Source organism: Hyla sarda, chromosome 5 (genome assembly GCF_029499605.1).
Source record: "Hyla sarda isolate aHylSar1 chromosome 5, aHylSar1.hap1, whole genome shotgun sequence".
Classification (NCBI taxonomy): Eukaryota; Metazoa; Chordata; class Amphibia; order Anura; family Hylidae; genus Hyla; species Hyla sarda.
The window spans coordinates 137,324,732-137,346,978 of NC_079193.1; the positions used below are offsets into that span (position 1 = coordinate 137,324,732).

The 22,247-nt window shown below is 39.3% G+C and overlaps 1 protein-coding gene across 5 annotated transcripts in view; it reads right to left on the reverse strand.

The window, feature by feature from the left end:
• Positions 1 to 2,595: 2,595 nt before the first annotated feature.
• GOLGA4 (golgin A4) overlaps positions 2,596 to 22,247 on the reverse strand; it is a 168,740-nt gene continuing 149,088 nt past the window's right edge. For 3 of the 5 annotated variants that reach the window (XM_056520352.1, XM_056520353.1, XM_056520348.1), the window contains 4 exons: positions 19,255 to 19,358; positions 14,923 to 15,009; positions 12,243 to 12,288; positions 2,596 to 3,506 (listed from right to left, as the gene is read on the reverse strand). In XM_056520352.1, coding sequence (XP_056376327.1) covers positions 12,259 to 12,288; positions 14,923 to 15,009; positions 19,255 to 19,358 — 221 coding nt within the window. In that variant the 3' untranslated portion in view covers positions 2,596 to 3,506; positions 12,243 to 12,258. Of the gene's footprint in view, positions 3,507 to 11,627; positions 11,739 to 12,242; positions 12,289 to 14,922; positions 15,010 to 19,254; positions 19,359 to 22,247 lie in introns of those variants that run through there. The other 2 variants (XM_056520349.1, XM_056520350.1) reach the window with 2 other exon arrangements.

The window sequence follows — 22,247 nt, forward strand, 5'->3', positions numbered from 1 at the left end:
CTGCTGTTTTTCTGCTGAATATCTAATCACTGACTTCTGCTATTAAGAGCATAGCAAGATTTATTGCTGGAGGAAGGATAGTCAAAGAAAAGACATGTACAGTGTGTGAGCTGCAGTGTAAGCATGAACACAGATAGAGAGCAGTTGGCTGGCAGACATTGCACAGAGCTGCACTGACTTCTGGGAGTTGTAGGCTGTGCTGCAAACAAGTAAAGTATTTAGGAGACATCAGGTGTCAAAGGAGCTGCAAAAACCACATGAATAACTACAGAGGACACATAACAGGTATTGTGGTAGCTTTGGGGCATTTTCTCTTCCCTGGAGTACCCCTTTAAGGGGTTAGTTACTTACTTTGAAGGTAAATCATAGGATATTTAGAGGCAACAGACAGAGCAAGATATAACGGTAAAATCGTAAATTTGGAATGCATTCACATCCTTATTTTTTGGCTGTTTTTTCTGTTATCCACAGAACTGTGCCAGTTGTACTTTTCTCCATCATATCAATTTAAGAATTAACCAAATTAATCCCAAAACAAATGTTGACAATGGTTCAAATATTACAGTCTTGTCAATGTGCACCAGAGGTAAACGTCTATGTAGTGCAGTACTAAAATATCATTTTCTGCTAATTTTTACTTAGAACTAAGATCTATTTGTAAAAAGCATAAACTAACATGTTTAAACCAAAAATGTTTTATATGTTGTACATCTTGACAAAATATTAAACTTTCTAATATACTTTATTAGAAGAAATGTTTATTTCCTTTTTTATAAAAATCATGGTTGTGTCCAAGCTGAAGCACAGGCAGGGACAAAATCCAGAAAGTGAGGGTGGGTTAGCAATCTTCTGTGCTCTCTCCTGTCTGATAGGACTCCTGTGTGTTCTCTCCTGTCTGATAGGACGGGAGACAGCACAGAGGAGTCCTATCAGACAGGAGAGAACACACAGGAGTACTATCAGACAGGAGAGAGCACAGGAGTACTATCAGACAGGAGAGAGTACAGAGGAGTGGTATCAGACAGAAGAGAGCACAGAGGAGTACTTTCAGACAGGAGAGAGCACAGAGGAGTACTATCAGACAGGAGAGCACAGAGGAGTGCTAGCCCACCTTTACTTTCTGGACTTTGCCCATGCCTGTTCTTCTGCTTGGGCACAGCCATGATTTTATAAGCCATGATTTATATGAAAAGGAAATAAAATATTCTTATGAAGTATATTAGAAAGGTTAATGTTTTGCCAAGATGTACAATACATAAAAAGTTTTTGAAGGGGTGTTAGCAGAGAGCACTGCACTGTGGTCAAACTAGAAATAAATAAACTAAACTTCCTCTGAAGCAAACCGCAACTGGTAAGTACTGGAAGGATTAAGATTTTTAGACAGAAGTAATTTCCAAATTTGTTTAACTTTCTGGCACCTGTTGATTGGAAAAAAAAAAAAAAAAAGTCTCCACTGGAGTACCCCCTTAAAAGGGTACCCTGCCCCTAGACATCTTATCCCCTATCCAAAGGACAGGGGATAAGATGTCTGATCACGAAGGAGCTGCTGTTGGGGACCCCTCTGATCTCTTCTGCAGCACCCCAAACATCCGATGCAAGGAGCGAACTTCTCTACGTGCCTGATGACTGGCGATGTGGGGCGGGGGCTCATGACGTCATGGTCACGTCCCGCTCGTGAAGTCATGGTCATGCCCCCTCAATGCAAGTCTATGGGAGGGGGTGTGACGGCCGTCACGCCCCTTCCCATAGACATGCATTGAGGGGGCGTGGCCGTGATATCACAGGCCTCCGGCGCTGCACCCGACACTCTAAACAAACGCCGGGTGCAGTAGGGAGATCGCGCAGGTCCACAGAGGCAGGACCCCCGTGATCAGACATCTTATGCTCTATCCCTTGCATAGGGGAGAAGATGTCTAGGGGCGGAGTACCCCTTTAAGGCCAGATTTACACTAGCATAATACAGGTGCATTTTTGTGTCCATATTAAGGCCATGAGTCCCGAGTCCAAATAAGGGTCTTTTACCCCAAACTGACATATGTATTATGTTTGTGTGAGTTGGGCCTTACTTTTAAAACTACAATGTCATACAGGTAGAGTTGATAAAGACTACCCAGTGATGCAAAAACCTGCAAATATATTTCACAAATAAAAGGCACAATAAGGGTTACTTTGGTAGTTTATAGTGAACGATTAGAAGTCTTGCAATCAGGTCTTATTCCACTTAGGCCTATTGAAAGTTAATTATAATAATACCAATTTGCTGTTATCTGCATAATGACATTTTCTGTAGATCAACCTTTTATATTGCACATGTGCATCACATTGTTCTCCTACGCACATATGATTGTATTTTTTCCCTCCAGCACTACTATACAGGCTCCTTTAATTGTAGAACTCCATGGTTTCATTTAGTAGACATTTGTAGGACTTCTCACTTGAGAAGATTGTCACTTGGGAACCATTGACTGTTATTGCAGAAATGACTACCAATGTTTTTCCTGCTTGACTTAACTTAATAAAGGTAAATTATGTAACATTTAAAGAGTTAAACTAAAAAGGCAAGCAAAAAATGAAATGACAACAAAGTTACTTTTTTTAAATAAAATGTATTCTGCTCTCTATTTTTCCAAGATAAACATTTAAACCATCACAAAAACAGAATTTTAATACATTAACGTATTGGCTATTTACAATATACAGTAGTGTATTCAATTATTTGAAAATATAGGTACAAAAGCTAGGAGAAACCCTAATGAGGCACTCCAATATAGGATAGTTCATCATAGATGAAAAGTTAAAGAACTGGCCCATAGCAACCTAAATGAAACCTAGGGGAAGAGAAAATTATGCAAAGCAACAACTGATCAAGTGAGTGCAGTCTTCAAAATTCCTCCCTATAGTAAAATATTGCACAATCATTTAACACAACATGAAAAGGAAACCGAACACAGGTTTTATGATTAACCACCTCAAAGAAAACCAGATTTCTTTTACTATCTCTATGAATCCAACAAAAACTATGTTAGAGGGTTAAGACATTCCAATAAAAAAATAAAACCCTGGAAATAGGATGTAACCAGATAAAGTGACAGGACATGCTGGTTAGTGGGAGAACCACAGCTTGCCTCAGCATGCTTAAAAATGTTATCAGTGGGTTTAACATTTAAAGTTCATTTAAACATTTAGTCTATTTAAAGTTAGCAATATGTTAGGATCATACGCAGTAGATAATGCAAACCGTTGTACCCGATAAGTGATTCAGTCTTCAGCATTTGTTTGAGAGTTAAACTAGAAGAAAAATAGACTGTGACACTGTGGTCACTATGTAGCATCAGCTCAACTCAAGGCAATAATGGTAAAAGTTCTTAATTGCTAAACATTTTATACAGTTTTGGTTCTCAGTTCATTCCATTGGTAGCTGGAAGAAAGAAAAGCAGATATCCACAGGAAGCAGCATCTTGAAGACGACATTACAAAAGTCTTCAGGAAGACGATCTCAGCCATGACTATAAAGGAAACATGAGAACAGTCACTGCAATGTTCAGATCGAAGTCAAAAGACTAGTCAAATACTTTGTGAAAAAAAAATAACATATAATAAAATAAAAAAATCTGGAAATCATGCACAGAACTGCAGACAGGGGCAGGTAGCTGATGGATATCATTTGTTTCAACTCCCCATCTTTAAGCTTATGGCCATTGGCAAGGTTATAAAATAATGTTTTCCTTCCAAACTGAAGTGTCACAGATTTGGTGCTGAGCTGCAGCATTAAAGTTTACTCCCTCACCCCCGCTTGGATTCCAGCACTGAGCGCTGTACATCAATCATGCAGAGCCAGGAAGGGGTGGGAGTGGGAGAAGGCAAGCATGCTGCAGCACATCACCATTTTTAGGACACGAATTTGGAAGTAAAACAGTCATTTGAATTTAGAAAAAAAAAACAACTTATAGTAGGTATGAATAGTTGTATATCCCCATCAGCTATCTGTTCATGTCTGCAGCTCTGAATTGACAGATTCCTTTTAATCATGAAAGTACATCCGTATATCCCTGCACTGATAAGAGTTCTTAGAACATAGTTGTTGATTATAATCCACACAACTTGCCATTCAAAATGAAAACAATATGCATTAACAAATTAGGGTAACTAGGTCTGTTAAGACCACATACAGTACACTGCCAAGCTCCAATCAAAACCTACAAGTTATGTTTTATTTCACTTTCATGCCCTGTCATTTAAGAAAGCCATTGCCCATAATAGACAAGGGACCAGAGGACATGTCGCTTAATATTTATACTTTGTTTAATGCAGTTTTACACCCTCAAAACAGGCAAAAGTAAATTTCGTGAACATTTGGCTTTGTTTCCACACGCTATTAAATGCATTGGACTGAAACCACACCCCTATTCATTCAACAATCTAGCATGTGGGAACACAACCTTATAAATCAAGTATTAATAAATTAAGACAGTATTTTAGCAGATCGGGTGGATAAAATTTTACCTGTTTTGGGTTAGCCCAGAACAAAATAGAAAAAAAAAATAAAAAATAGCTAATTTGTAGCTAAAGGGCTATATTTCTTTACTTACGATGTTTAAAGGAGTAGTCGAGTGGTGAACAACTTATCCCCTATCTTAAGGATAGGGGATAAATTGCAGATCGCAGGGGGTCCTACCGCTGGGCCCCCCCCACAATCTCCTGTACGGGGCCCTGACAGTCAGCGGAAAGGGGTCGTGTCGACCTCTGCACGAAGCGGCGGCCGACACGCCCCCTCAATACAACTCTATGGCAGAGCCGAAGCGCTGCCTTCGGCAATCTACGGCTCTGCCATAGCGATGTATTGAGGGGGCGTGTCGGACGCCGCTTCGTGTGGTGGTCGACACCTGCTATCTGGCTGGAGAGCCTGGCCCCCGTACAGAGAGATCACAGGGGGCCCCAGCGGTCGGACCCCCTGCGATCTCAAACTTATCCCCTATCCTTAGGATAGGGGATCCGTTTTTCACCACTGGACTACCCCTTTAATGAGGACTATACCCATAACAGAACATATATATTAAGAAATATATTTTTCTATAAAGATTTTTTTTTTTTTTTAAACATTACTCAACACAGCACATGCAATTTAATTTCAGCATGGTGGCTTAGTGGTGAGCATTTTTGCCTGGTAGAAAAGAGTTCCTGGGTTTTAAATGGTATCAGAGTAACATCCGCATGGAGTTTGTATGTCCCGTGGGTTTCCTCTGGTCAGTGCAGTTTCCTTTCACACTTCTAAAAACATACTGAGATTGTGGGCCCCAGTAGACACAAGGGCTGAAGTGATAACTCTGTACAGTGCTGCAGAATATGTAAGTGCTATGGAAATGAATAGAAGGTTTTCTATGTAGACAGGGTCAGCAGAGGATGATGGATTTGTCTACAATCTAGAATTGGTGAGTCCATAGTCTAATGTAAAAGTTTCCATCAGTCAGTACATGGTCTAATGTATGGGTTGTCCCTAGCATAATGTAAATGCTGCCCTGAAATGTCTACTGTCTGGTGTAAAGGCTGCTGCTAAAATGTCCACAGTCTAGGGTCACAATGCTTTTCATTTGCGTTGGTTTACGTTTGCAAATTTGGCAAAAAAAGTGCCCTTTGGCACCTAAATGTGAAAGCTTTAAAAAGGTATATGGATTCTGAGAATAAATAGGTTAAAAACAGGAGAAAACCAATATCGATAAAAAAAAAACAACCATTAAAAATGGAAAGCAGTGAAGAAGCAGCAAAAAGCTACAAGGCAAAGAAAATTGTACTGAACAGAAAAAGCATCAAAAGTAGCTGGAGCCAGAGGCTCATTGCCAAAGAAAGTAAAATGAATCCTGAAATGTTCTACAATTATATAAATAGTAAAAAGGTTAAAAGTAATGAGGGAGGAGTTGTGGAGGATAAAAGCAAAATGTATACATTTTTTCTACACTATATTCACAGAGGAAAATGAAAATGGACCACTAAAGAGGACCTGACACTGCTCCTGACCTGCCTCTTTTAGTAAATACTCATATTCCTCATGACATTTATTTTTCCTTATGGCAACAGACATGTAGAGGAACAGGTTGGCAAGGATACAAATCCCTTTGAACACTGTTCCCAGAATACACTGTTCCTTCATATTGTGGTGCATGGATCAGTCAGCAGGAAGAAGTGCAGAGACAAACCCCCATATGATTATTTGGTCATATACCGTAAGTCTATTAAGAATAACACCACCACCACAACATACAGCTATAAAAGATAATCCTAAATGGTTATTTCATGAGCAATACAAGTAGTTACTAAATGGTCAGAAGAGGACACAAATTGAAGGGAATCGGTCAGCAGTATTTACTGGTAAAAGTTACAGATACTATTGGATAGCTGTTAGGGTATAAAAGCAAACTGCACCTTTCCTGGAGCTGATTGTAGGTGCCAAACTTATAAAACTGTATTTTTATTCTACAGCCAAGGGTCAAGGATTCGGGGCCAAGCTGCGCAAGTACCATAGTTTGGCACATCTCCTTGCTTGCTCTCACCTCGAATAATAAAGCCCTGTGCATCAGTCATGGAGCAGCCAGGAGGTTAGAGAAAGTGAGGAGGTGTGCCAGCCTGTGGCACTTGAGCAGCAATCTAACAGTGTATGCAGCTCCCAACATCAATAATCGCTGACAGACCTAGGTGGCAGGACATATGTTTACATTTTCGCACTGCTTGGGTGTAAAGGGAGAGGTATAAGCAGTAGGAAAAGGGAAGCGCTCATGCCGCTGTACAGAGCACTGGTGAGGCCTCACTTCAAGGCTGTCTCTCTAAAATGATATAGATAAGTTTTGAAAGAGTTCAGAGAAGAGCTACTAAACTAGTACATGGATTGCAAGATAAAAACATACCAAGAACGGTTAAAGGACCTTAATATGTATAGCTTTTAAGACAAGACAGAGTGGATATGATAGAAAATTTTAAACACTGTAAAGGAGGGTTGTATACTTAAAAGAAGAAAAACCCCTGTATTGGGCACTGTCAGATACAAAAACATTTTATATGTTGTACATCTCAGCAAAACAAGTTTTTGTAATATACTCAATAACAAAATTGTCATGTTTTAATAAAGTAAACTGCCTTTGAAAATAATGCCTATACCTCCTGGGACACTGAAGAGTCCTGCAGCTGCATCAGTGTGTCCATGTGTCATGGACAAGAGATGACTGATGGACAAGGCTGCATGTGGGGACTAGAGTCTGCTCTGCTCGCCCCGGCCTGTCTGGCAGTGGGAGTGCATGGGTGCCAGGAGCGAGCGGCGCATGGATCTACAGCATCAGGGACACAACTATATATTTCTGTTAGTTTTTCTACCAGGCTATTGTCTTTTACTATTTCTACTCTGCAGCTCTGTGCCTCACAGAGCTTCCATAATGCCCTGATAGCCTGTATAACAGCAAGAGAGTGACAGGTTGGGGATGACTGGTATACAGGCTGTCAGGGCATGATAGGAGTTGTAGTTTTATAGGAGTCCTCCCCAAACAGTATACAACTCCCATCATGCCCTGAAAGCTTGTATATCAGTCAACCCCAACCTGTCACTCTCTTGCTGTTAAACAGGCTATAAGGGCATGATGGGAGTTGTAGTTTTATAACAGATGGGGTGTGACTGTTTGCATAGGATTCATAAAACTTCAACTCCCATCATGCCCTGATAGCCTGTATAACAGCAGGAGAGTGATAGGTTGCAAATGACTGATATACAGGCTGTGAATACATGATAAGAGTTGTAGTTTTATATGAGTCCTCCCAAAAGAGTCACTCTCCTCCAGCTATAAAACTACAACTCCCCACATGCCCTGACAGCCTGTGTATCAGTCATCCCCAATCTGCAACTCTTCTGTTTTACAGGCTATCAGGATATGATGGGAATTGTACTTTTGCAGCAGCTGTAGGCACAGATTGTAACAACACTGCTGTAAATCAGTTTTCCCAATCATGTGCCTCCAGCTGTTGCAAAACCGATCCTGCTTGCAGCAACACTGCTGTAAAACAGAGATAAACCAATCATGTGCCTCAAGCTCTTGCAAAACATCCTTTGGATGACCAGGCAACTTAGAGTTGTAGTTTTCAATTGGCAGCATTTCAAGTGTGTGTATGTGTCTCTACAGCATAAAACCACAAAGGAAACTGTGCAGTGATTGGCTGATTGCCAGGCTCGCTCCCGAGACCAGTGAGTCAGAGCAGACTAAGGGTGGGGGACAAGCCCCCTCCCCTCTGAAAGACTTGAAATGACAGTGAGAAAGATCAGGCCCCTTTCACACTACTGTTGTCACAGGGTTGAGTGATAGCCGCCGGAGCCGCCAGGGAGAATAGCAGAAGAAAAGAAAAAATACTGCTTGCGCTGTCTTTTTCTCCCACTGAAAAACAGCGGCGCCCGACGGACCCATTGGGACCCGCTGTTGCCTGTTGCGTCCTGTCCTGTTTTGCACCAGATTTCAGATATCACAGGGTAAGGTAGGAGGTTCTGGGTGCAGGCAGGCCCTCACAAGGAAGGCCTCCCTGCAGTAACAGGTAGGGGGTCCTTTGACCAGCAGGGTCAGATTCCATGAGGAGAACCATAATAGGCTATCTACCTTAGATACCCGCTACTGGCTAAGTCTACTTGTATATATTGATATTTGTAATTTTGTAATTGTCCACAACTGCAATTATTGTGCATTTTATAATTTGTTTATTATTAAAAGCTATGTTTTAGACCTCTGTGTTTTTCCTATTCTGTAGATCTGTCGATACATGTTATATCACCGTTTTACCTATAGTTTTTTTGAGAGAAATATAGGTCATAGACACACAAAAATTACATGTACATGATCAGGATTAGGTACTGAGTAACAAAACAGTTTCTTACAGCCAGGGACCCACCAGTAATGGCAGACATCAGCGATTGCACTGATGTCTGCCACTATCCCCTCAGATGCCATGATCAATACAGATGCCCTATGCATAGCACTGAACAATATTAGCAATCAAATGATTGCTATAAATAGTCCCCTATGGGGGACATAAAAAGTGTAAAAAGAAAAAAGGAAAAAAAAAAAAAAAGGAAAAAAAAAAAATGTGAAAAATCCCCTCCCTTAATAAAGATGTTAATAGTCCATTTTTCCCATTTTACCCCCAAAATGCGTAAAATCCCACAAAACAATAAATATATTTGGTATCGTAGCGTGTGTAAATGTCCGATAAAAATATAATGATCAGAGATGAGCGAATTTACAGTAAATTCGATTCGTCACGAACTTCTCGGCTCGGCAGTTGATGACTTATCCTGCATAAATGAGTTAAGCTTTCAGGTGCTCCCGTGGGCTGGAAAAGGTGGATACAGTCCTAGGAGACTCTTTCCTAGGACTGTATCCACCTTTTCCAGCCCACTGGAGCACCTGAAAGCTGAACTAATTTATGCAGGATAAGTCATCAACTGCCGAGCCGAGAAGTTTGTGACGAATCGAATTTACTGTAAATTCGCTCATCTCTAATAATGATAATGATCCCGTACGGTGAACGGCATAAACGTGTATAAAAAAAAAAAAAAAAAAAAAGTCCAAAATTGCTGCTTTTTGACATTATATTCCCCCCAAAAATTATTTTATATCACATATACGCAAACATGGTACCGATAAAAACTACAGCTCACGGCGCAAAAAATTAGCCCTCAAACATCCCTGAAAATTGAAAACGTTATAGGTGGTCAAAATAGGGCAATTTTAAACATACTTTTTTTTATTTTATTTTTTTTAAAGCAGTACAATATTCGAAAAGTATGTAATCATGGGTATCATTTATATTGTATTGACCAACAGAATAAAGAAAACATGTCAATTTTACCTTAAAGTGTACAACGTAAAAGCGAAACCCTTCAAAATGTGCAAAATTGCAGTATTCATTTCAACTTTCCCACACAAATAATATCTTTTTTGTTTTGCCATACATTTTATGATAAGATAAAAGGTGTCACTACAATGTACAACCGGTCACGCAAAAAATAAGCCCTCACATGGGTCTGTGGATGTAAATATAAAAAAGTTATGATTTTTAGAATGTGAGGAGGAAAAAACTACAATGCAAAAATAAAATTTCCTGTGTCCTTAAGGCCAAAATGGGTTGTGTCCTTAAGGGGTTAACAAGCCATACTTTCTCAAAACTCTAATATTTCCTTTTCACTGTCCTCTTGAGTACTGTATCTCACTAGTAATTGGTCATCCCCTCTCCAATCTATCATTAAATGCAGCAGCCAAGTTAATCTTCCTGTTCATCCACTGAACATATGCCCCACACCCCATAGCCAGTGGTTGCCCATTTACTGTACAATTCAGGTTGAATAGATTTTTGTCACCCACAATGCTTTCCCAAGCTGAATCTCCCTAAATCTTCTCCTTTATCTCTGTCTACTTGTGGTACACATTCAGAAAACTGAACCCCCCCCCATTCTCCAAGACATTTCTTGAGCTGTACCAGTTCTCCAGAATACAATACCTATACAAAGAGACTAATTTCCAACATATACAATTCTAAGCATGTCCTAAAAACACTTCTTCGTAGACATGCCTACCACATATGAGAATTCCTTCATTGACATATGAGTATCCCTTCATTGAAGATGTCCCACACACTCCATCAACTTCATATCTGTACATAAGCAGATACTGGCAGGTAAATTACTCACAAAGCTTAAAAGGAGTTATCCAGGAAAAACTTTTTTTTAATATATCAACTGGCTCCAGAAAGTTAAACAGATTTGTAAATTACTTCTATTAAAAAATCTTAATCCTTTCAGTACTTATGAGCTGCTGAAGTTAAGTTGTTCTTTTCTTTCTAAGTGCTCTCTGATGACACCTGTCTTGGGAACTGTCCAGAGTAGAAGCAAATCCCCATAGCAAACCTCTTCTACTCTGTGCAGTTCCCGAGACAAGCAGAGATGTCAGCAGAGAGCACTGTTGCCAGACAGAAAAGAACAACTCAACTTCAGCAGCTGATAATTATTGGAAGGATTAAGATTTTTTAATAGAAGTAATTTACAAATCTGTTTAACATTCTGGGGCAAGTTGATATAAAATTTTTTTTTCTTCCTGGACTACCCCTTTAAGTGTATTGTATCAAAGTCAAATACAGAGGTGTGTCTCCTGATTTATTTATAACCAAGGGGCATTCACGGCATCTATAGGAAAGAAGGTTTCTGCATAAACATAGAAAAGGGATTCTTTACTGTAAGAGTAGACTTCGTAACTCTTTACAAGAGGAAGTTGTCATGCTGAACGCACTACAAGGGTTTAAAACGCATCTGGATACCTTTATAGAGTATAGTAATACTACACACTATGAATACTAGATTACTGGAGATTGTTCAATGTTTCAGTAATTTATTCTGATTGTTGTATTTAGCATTAAGAAGGAATTTATTCCCTAATGAGGAAAACTGGCTTTTGCGTCATCGGTGTGTGTGTGTGTGAGAGAGGAGGGAGTAGGATGTGTCTGTCTTCCTCTGGATTAACAATGCAGGAGAGTATATGCACAGATAAGTCTTTATATATGGCTTCTATGTTACTATACTTTATTACTTCCTGGAAACAGTACTAACCAATCAACATTTCTTAAACAATAGACCCCAATCCTTTCAGTTGCCATACAGCACACACATCCTGCAGCATTGTCTACACACAATGATGTGGGTCTCTCCAATATTGCTGTCCTGGGAACTTATTCAAAATGAAAAATAAATAACAAAAACATGGAAAAAAACATCTACATTATTTCTCTTCAGATAAGTCAAAATAATACAAACAGCATAAATACAAAAAAAACATAAGAAGCTTTTCATTTCAAATATTGTGCTACAGTTACCAAAATCAGATTTTTTTTAGCTGGTCATACGCTAAACCCATATCACTTGTATTTACATAAGAAGAATAAAACAGGAAACAGAAACAAAGATTTTGAATAATAATTAAAAAAATATATATTTAATTTGTGAAATATTTCTTAAAAGTGAAAGATAGAATGGAGTATGATGATGGATGGACGTGATACCATAAGCCAGAAAAGCATTCACAGGACAATTAGTATGAGACAAGACAAGGGTCAATCACACTGCAGAAAAGTTCTGATCTACAATTGCAGACAAATACCGAGAAGAACTCTGAATAGGAATAAAAGGCTTAATGAAGAGGATATTTTAGAATACAACACATTTCTTCACTCACCCGCAGGCTAACTGATTCAGAAGATACCACTGCGAGGCGGGGTAAACTACAAAGCCAGGGAGAAAAGAGCTTAGTGCAGTTAATTTAGACATGGAAGGTTAGTCATACATATGCCTATGCAGATTAGCATGGACACATTACTTGGTAACTGATGAGGCGCACTGAAAGACTAAACCATACGAAGACATGCACTATTCTAATGGGCTTTTACGTCCAGCAGAGCTGATAATGCTGAGCCGATTTAAGATCCATCAAGAATCTTTTAGAATAAACAAGCTTATATCAAAGAACTTTTGTACATACAGTTCTTGTGCTGTTGGAAGCAATGAAAGAACTATGGTGCTATAAGCCCCTTAAAGGGGTACTCCAGCCCTAACACATCTTATCCCCTATCCCCTTTGGATAGGGGATAAGATGTATGATCGCGGAGGTCCCACTGCTGGGGACACGTGCAATCTGTCACTGGAAGCTCCGAGTGTGTAGCGTGACGACCACGGGGCCGGAGTATCGTGACATCACGATTGTTACAATTGTGGCATTAATGGTAATCTATCCAATTTCTCCTTGTACTAACATGACACTAAACCATGTGTTAGCACATAAAGAGCAAGTGAAGGATTCTTCATAAATGCTGTAGTGGCACAAGCAGGAAATGTTTTGAAAGTGAAACATATGAAAGTGAAATGTAAAATATAACTGATGAGATAGACTGGTGGGAATCAGTTAAGAAGATGTCATTCTCAGTCTCACAGCGTTACACATATGTATCGTTACTATTCCACCATGAAATACAATATTAGTGGCAACACAGAATGAAATTCGAGACATAAGGTTAGTGGAATTAAGGCTGAAACATAAAAGCCCCTTTTCAAGGGTATAAAACATCAAAAATATATTTTTTTCTACTATTTGCTCTGTCTACAAACAACGCAGATAATTTCATTTCCATATTAAGCTTATCATCCAAATGAAGGAACATGACAGTGTGGATGCTACTAATTAACCCAGGGGTCACTCAAGTTACATAAAGGGTAAATAAGCGGGCTGGAAAACCAGAAACCAATTCCATCATTTAACCCCTGAAAGCACATCCCTCTAACCCCCAAAAAAACAAAGTTCCATACAGCATTTCAATGTCAGGCAGGAAAGCCTTCATGCCACAAACAAGCTGGCATAATTTACAATTGAAAGCAAAAGGATCTGGTAACTTTCCACTGTTCATGTAAATGGAAGAAAGAACTGAAAAGAGGCAGTGTTAAGGCCACATGGATTTAACACAGGCAGATTCATCTTTGATTTTTTTCAAAAAATCTGCAACAGATTATTAAAACTAAAAAAACTCAATACATGATCATGTCCTTCGACAATACTCTTCACTCTTGAATAGTCAGCATGTACCGTATATACTCGAGTATAAGCCGACCCGAATATAAGCCGAGGCCCCTAATTTCACCCCAAAAACCCAGGAAAAGTTATTGACTTGACTATAAGCCATCATCCCCCCTGTCATCATCCAGACCCCCGTCATTAACAACCTCATCATCATCACCCTGTCATCACCCCCCCCTTCATCATCACCGCCTGTCATCATCACCGCCTGTCATCATCACCGCCTGTCATCATCCCACCCCCCCTTCATCATCACCGCCTGTCATCATCCCCTTATCCTCCCACCCACCCCCTTCATCATCCCCTTGTCATCATCCCACACCCCCCCCCCCTTCAACATCCCCTTATCATCCCACACCCCCCCCCTTCAACATCCCCTTGTCGTCGTCATCCCACCCCCACCCCCCCTTCAACATCCCCTTGTCGTCGTCATCCCACCCCCACCCCCCCTTCAACATCCCCTTGTCGTCGTCATCCCACCCCCACCCCCCCTTCAACATCCCCTTGTCATCATCCCACCCCCCTTCAACATCCCCTTGTCATCATCCCACCCACCCTTCACCATCCCCTTGTCATCATCCCACCCACCCTTCATCATCCCCTTGTCATCATCCCACACCCCCCTTCATCATCCCCTTGTCATCATCCCACCCCCCCCCCCCCCACGAAAAATCGTTTTGAAAAACTCGGCTTATACTCGAGTATATACGGTAATTCACCTCTGCGAAAAATAATCTACCCTAACTTAATCTAGGGTTTAAAGCTGGACGTGTGGTGATCAGCTGATTCTCAAGCTGGGTTCAATATTAAAGAGTTACTGTAGTTAAAAACAACTTTTAACATGTTGATCACACATATGAAAAGTTGTTGACTGCACCAGGTCTCATCCTGAGTCCTACTGCGACTAATTAGGCCAGGAGTAGTGGGCGGCATTTTGCTTCGGTCCCAGGTTGGCCAGGAGAACCGTCCATTTCTCTGCATAGAAGTCTATTAGATTTAAGACTACATCAAATGTAATTCTTATTAAAGGAATAAAGAAAATTGTCAATACATCCAAGATTAGTTGCTTACATAGCCACCCACTATCTCCCCTAACAGAAACACATGGCTCAGGTAATCTGAGCATGCATGTTAAGTGCCATAGGAAGAGGAAATAGACCCCTGTCAGATTCACAAAGCATAGGATGTCTCCATATCATCAAAAGCAATGTCAATTCCATCTAATACTATGATCAGCAGAGCAAGTCTTCTAAAAATCGTTGGATGCATGAGACATAGTGATAAGTCTTACCACAGGCCGGGACTCTTCTCTTTCCAAGATCTTTTGAGCCTGATCAGCTGGAAATTTGAGTACCATAGTGATAACTTTTGCCATGGTCTATAAAAAAAAAAAGAAAGAAAAAAAAAAGAAAGGTGCATTAAAAACTTTAAACAAACAATATATTTATAGAACTATACAATTTCCTGGATCCTCCCACTGCCCTATCTTCATCAGCAGATCAGCACACAAAAAGGAGAAGGCAGCAGATTCTGCCCAACTACCTCTCTCTGCTAGAAGAGCTTAGAAGAACTTGGTGGAACAGCTTCTTGGATTCAACTGTAAGTGTTTCGAAATACATCCGCATATTAATACAGAGGAGTCGGAGTCGGGAGTACAAAAAATTGCGGAGTCAGAACATTTATCTACTGACTTCACAGCCCTGGTTAACAGTGTTGACGTGTTTCTGGCATTTGTAAAAACTTCTGACATATCACAAAACATCAAAAGTTATGTTTGAGCAGGGTCAGGGTATTCAGACACTAATTGATCATTAGAAAGAGCCGGGAGAAGCTTGTGGCAGAATGCTGCTCTAACCAGAAATCAGATTCTATAGTATGTCTTTGAGTTGGTCTCCTGCAGTAAGATAGGGAAAGCAATGAACCAGGATGAGAAGTGTTGGCCACGTGCTTTCCCCAACTGGTTCCAACAATTGGTAGGTGTCTGAACAACCAGACCCTGACTGATAAAAACTTTTGACATGCATTCTGTTACTCATTACGTACAAAACATCTAATCTGTTCTCTATTAGAGATGTCTACAACCATCCTGTGAAAAAGGTTTCTGCCTTGTATTTAACCCCTTAAGGACTCGGCCCATTTTGGCCTTAAGGACTCAGACAATTTTATTTTTACATTTTAGTTTTTTCCTCCTTGCCTTCAAAAAATCATAACTTTTATATTTCCATCCACAGACTAATATGAGGGCTTGTATTTTGCGTGATCAGTTGTCCTTTGAAATGCACTCACTTTACCATAAAATGTATGGCGAAACGAAAACAATACTATTTGTGTGGGGAAATCCAAAATTTGCAAAATGGCGGTTCTATTTTTAAAGGTTTAGTTTTCACGCCGTACAATTTACGGTAAAAATTAAGTGTTCTTTATATTTTTGGTCAACACTATTAAAATGATACCCATGATAACATACTTTTCTTTTACTGTTGCGCTTAACCCCTTAAGGACCAAGGACGTACCGGTACGTCCTTGGTCCTGCTCCCGTGATATAACGCGGGGTTACACGGTAACCCCGCATCATATCACGGTGGGCCCGGCGTCATAGTGAAGCCGGGACCCGCTGCTAATAGCGCGCAGCGCCGCACGCTATTAACCCTTTAGCCGCATGCTCAGAGCTGAGCCGCGCGGCTAAAAGCGAAAGTAAAAGCTGCCGGTTAACTCAGTGGGCTGTTCGGGATAGCCGCGGCGAAATCGCGGCATCCCGAACAGCTTACAGGACAGCGGGAGGGCCCCTACCTGCCTCCTCGCTGTCCGATCGCTGAATGACTGCTCAGTGCCTGAGATCCAGGCATGAGCAGTCAAGTGGCAGAATCATCGATCACTGGTTTTCTATGAGAAACCAGTGATCAATGATAAAGATCAGTGTGTGCAGTGTTATAGGTCCCTATGGGAGCTATAACGCTGCAAAAAAAAAGTGAATAAACATCATTTAACCCCTCCCCTATTAAAAGTTTGAATCACCCCCCTTTTCCCATAAAAAAAAAAAAAACAGTGTAAATAAAAATAAACATATATGGTATCACCGTGTGCAGAAATGTCCGAATTATAAAAATATATTGTTAAACCGCTCGGTCAATGGTGGTAGCGCAAAAAAATTCCAAAGTCCAAAGTAGTGCATTTTTTGGTCACTTTTTAGATCATTTAAAAATGAATAAAAATCAATAAATCAATAAATCCTATCAATGCAAAAATGGTACCATTAAAAACTTCAGATCACGGCGCAAAAAATGAGCCCTCATACACGGAAAAATAAAAAAGTTATAGGGGTCAGAAGATGACAATTTTAAACATATAAATTTTCCTGCATGAAGTTATGATTTTTTCCAGAAGTACGACAAAATCAAACCTATATAACTAGGGTATCATTTTAATTGTATGGACCTACAGAATAAAGATAAGGTGTCATTTTAACCGAAAAATGTGCTATGTAGAAACGGAAGCCCCCAAAAGTTACAAAACGGCGTTTTTTTTTTTTCAATTTTGTCGCACAATGATTTTTTTTCCGTTTCACCGTAGATTTTTGGGCAAAATGACTGACGTCATTACAAAGTAGAATTGGTGGCACAAAAAATAAGCAATCATATGGATTTTTATGTGCAAAATTGAAAGAGTTATGATTTTTTTAAAGGCAAGGAGCAAAAAACGAAAATGCAAAAACGGAAAAAACCCCGGTCCTTAAGGGGTTAAATAAAATTGCTAACTTTTTGACCAAATTAGTACGTTTAAAATCCCTCTATTTTGAAGACCTATAACTTTTTCATTTCTCCGTATAAGCAGCGGTATGAGGGCTCATTTTTTGCGCTGTGATTTGTACTTTTTATTGATACCATATTTGCATATATATATAAAACTTTTAATACATTTTTTGGGGAATAAAATGTTATAAAAAAGCAGCAATTTTGGACTTTTTTTTCTTCTACGTTCACGCCGTTCACTGTACGGTGTCATTAACATTATATTTTTATAGTTCGGATATTTACACACGCAGCAATATCAAATATGTTTATTAAATAATTTTTTTTTTTTTTTTTTTTTTTTTTACACTTTTTGGGGGTGAAATGGGGAAAATAGGACATTTTACATTTTTATTGGGAGAGGGGATTTTTCACATTTTATTTTTACACTTTAAAATAATCCCCATAGGGGACTATTTATAGCAATCATTCGATTGCTAACACTGTTCAGTGCTATGCATAGGACATAGCACTGATCAGTGTTATCAGTCGTCAACTGCTCTGGTCTCCTAGATCTCAGACCAGAGCAGAAGACCTGTGGAAGGCAGCGGAGGCAGGTGAGGGGACCTCCGTCCGCCGTTCTGGATGATCGTATCGCCGCGGCAGCGTTGCGGGCGATCCGATCATCTATTTTAGTGACCGCAGCGCTGCAAGTGCCGTGATCTGTATTGATCACGACGTCTGAGGGGTTAATGGTGGACATCCTTGCGATCGCGGATGTCGGCCATTACCGGTGGGTCCTTGGCTGCTATTAGAAGCCGGGACCTGCCGCGCATGACCCGTGCATCTCTCTGATGCTCCCGGTTATGTATAGGATGTAAACGTACGTCCTGGTGCGTTAAGTACCACCTCACCAGGACGTACATTTACGTCCTGCGTTGTTAAGGGGTTAAAATAAATTGTGGATGAAATGATTTGAATATACAGTGCTCTCTCAACTCACAATGGCCTCAAAATAACATTATCAACAAATAATGCTATTTTCTAGACCATTATAACTAAAAACCATCCTCAAGATATCAATGCTATGGACACACCAGATGTGCAAAACGCGTAAATGGCTGAAAGAACTGACCAATCAGAATGAGCATGTCAGTTGTAAAATACTGAAGTGCATGCACTGACTGGTAGAACCACCATACATTACAGAGAGGTACTACATTTTCTATACTAATCTTTACGTGTGCCAAGTTAGCTGTACCTTTAGACACTAGGTGGGTGCGGCTCTATTTTACTTTTGTACTTTTTATTTTACTTGTGTACTGAACAGGACCCCAAAGAAGCTCCTGCCCTTGAAGACTCACATTTTCCAGCAACTTTTTCTAACTTTTATAAGTAAGAACTGGCTTTTTCTGTATTAGTTTACTACAAATTTTTCCGATTTTTGAATGATATTTTGGGGCTTCAGAACCAGTTACTGTACCAAAATTCCATAGTTATGGTCTGAACATACAATGATCATACTTTAACCAATTAATATTGTAACTTGAGGGACCAGTGTATTGTGAAATCATGTTTGCAGTTTTGACACAAACCAGTAGATGTCAGTACAAGCTGCACCTTCACATATGAAAAATGTGTGTGTTTTTCTGTTTTACTGAAAAAAGGGTAGTGTGATATGTATAGGTCAATGTATTACCCAGTAATGATCATTACTGCCACACGACATAACAGGACATTATGTGTTTCTTTGCATGTTTTTTTAATTTACTTGCATTACTTACATTGTATTCATAAAGATTCAGACATATGCACATTCCATAAAGTATGAGAGTGAGTTTACAATCTTTACATTCTTTCTATGCAGGTACAGTATGTGTTATGAAGCTCCTTACCTTAGTTTCCCTTCCCATCATATACTCAAACAAAACTTTTCTCAAGTACTCAAATTCTGTAGGCTCTCCAAAACCAGAAACATCTGTGTACCGATGATTGACACCTGTAGTGAGAAAGGAAGATCTCAGTACTAATGTAGTGTTGAAAAGAAGCATTGAGACCTACTGATGGACGATCCAATTTTAAAGAGTCATTTTGAAAAAAATCTGGCCTCACATTCCATAGAGGTAAGAATTAGAAACATGGTTGCTCCAAGAAGACTAAGGATAAATGCAGTGAGTAAAAAAAAAAGTCCGACAAAACACCCCCAAAATCCAAGAGGGTTCTAAAGAAGCGGAACACATTCCTGTTTATGCTGTAAGAACATATCCAATGTGAGAACTACATTTCGTTCCACCTTCACGCGCCAATCCTCCTCCATTAAGAACCATCTAGACTGTCACTCCTACTTATTTATTTATAACAGAGTGGGGTCCAGACTTCTTGATGGGAGGAGTGAAATAAAAGTAATAAATGCAGGAGGAGAACAATGAAAAAAAAAAGTAAGAAACAGGAGAAAAAGGGGAAGGGGTAACTTAGACCATTTGTATAACCAAAGCATATTTATTGAAAAATATATCTAAAAGTGTATAAATATATACAGGAAATTAGATCTTATACTGCGGCCCCATGCAAAATAGCAAAGATTGTCTAAGTGCTGCATTGAAAACAATGGTATTCTCCTGCAAGTGGAACTATGTTGCTGCCCATTGACTTCAATAGCTGATTTCAGCTATTGTCAGACATATTATAAACCTACATATCTCAGGACCAGTAGAGTGTATCAGGGCACCCTAAACTATTTAACCCCTTAAGGACCCAGCCCATTTATACCTTAAGGACCCGGCCGTTTTTTGAACATCTGACCACTGCCACTTTAAATATTAATAACTCTGGCATGCTTTTACTTTTCATTCTGATTCAGAGACAGTTTTTTTCGTGACATTCTACTTTATGGTAGTGGTGAAAATTTGTCGATACTTGCATAATTTCTTGGTTAAAAATTCCAAAATTTTATGAAAAAATTGAAAATTTTGCATTTTTTTTTTTTTTTTACTTTGAAGCTCTCTGCTTATAAGGAAAATGGATATTCCAAATATATTATATATTGATTCACATATAAAATATGTGTCTTTAAGTACCAGGAAGCCAGGGCGTATCCATACGTCCTAGGTCCTTAACAGGTTAAAGGGGTACTCCGGTGGAAATTATTATTTTTTTTTTAAATCAACTGGTGCCAGAAAGTTAAACAGAATTGTAAATTACTTCTATTCAAAAATCTTCCAGTACTTATTAGCTGCTGAATACTACAGAGGAAATGCTTTTATTTTTGGAACACAGTGCTCTCTGCTGACATCTCTGTCCATTTTAGGAACTGTCCAGAGCAGCATATGTTTTCTATGTGGATTTTCTCCTACTCTGGAGAGTTCTTAAAATGGACAGAGGTGTCAGCAGAGAGTACTGTGGTAATGATGTCAGCACAGAGCTCTGTGTTCCAAAAATAAAAGAATTTCCTCTGCAGTATTCAGCAGCTAATAAGTACTGGAAGGACTAAGATTTTTTAATAGAAGTAATTTGCAAATCTGTTTAACTTTCTGGCAACAGTTGATTTTCCACCGGATTACCCCTTTAAAGAAAAGCTGACAGCTAGTTCACTTGCACTAAACCCAATATACTGGGTTATAGTGCGGGTTAATAGCTGAGGTGTAACTCACATATTTAGGTGAAGCATTTCCTGCCTGTATCTAATTTTGCAGCTATTGCACAGCTTTGTGCAATGGAGGCAGGGAGCCGACTCGCCTAGCTCCCCTTCGTCATCAATATTCATTGCCTGGGGCAGAACGTTCTGCTCCTTGCTACACCTGCAGTGCTTGCATATTCCGGAAGGGGGCGAGCTGGGAAGGGACTATTGATGAGACAGGGGAGCTGGGTGACCTGGTTTCCCCATCTCCATTGCACAAATCTGGCAGAACTCAGGAAAAACTTCACCTAAATATGTGAGTAACCGCTCTTTTTACAGTTAATCAACCGCACTATAACCCAGTATATTGGGTTTAGTGCTAATGAGCTAGTTGTGAGTTTCTCTTTAACAATAATGCAATCCCATTATTTGGGTAGGTCACCTTAACCCCTTAAGGATCAGGCCCATTTTGGCCTTAAGGACCAGACCAATTTTATTTTTGCATTTACGTTTTTTCCTCCTCGCCTTCTAAAAATCATAACTTTTATATTTCCATCCACATACCCATATGAGGGCTTGTTTTTTGCGTCACCAATTGTACTTTGTAATTACATCACTTATTTTACCATAAAATGTATGGCGCAAGCAAACATTAATTATGTGGGAAAATTGAAAAGAAAACCGCAATTTAGCAAATTGTGGAAGGTTTTGTTTAAACGCTGTACTCTTTATGGTAAAAATGACATGTTTTCTTTATTCTGTGGGTCAATACTATTAAAATGATAACCATGTTATATGCTTTTCTATAATTGTTCCTCTTAAAAAAATCTCAAACCATTTTAACAAAATTTGTATGTTTGAAATTGCCCTATTTTGACCACCTATAACTTTCACATTTTTCCGTATATGGGGCAGTATGAAGGCTAATTTTTTGCGCCATGATCTGTTGTTTTTATCAGTACCACTTTTGCCTAGGTTTTACGTTTTATAAAAAAAAATTTTTAGGGAATTAAATTTGACAAAAAAGCAGCAATTTTGGACTTTTTTCATTTTTTTTACATTTACGCCGTTCCCCGTACGGGATAATTAACAATATATTTTAATAGTTTAGATTATTAGGCACGCAGCAATACCAAATATGTTTATTATTTATTTATTTATTTTTTACTTTTTCTTTTGACGTTTTACCTTTTTATTGGGGGGAGGAGATTTTTCACATTTTTTTACTTTTTTATATTACATTTGTTTAGTTTTTTACACTTTAATAGTCTC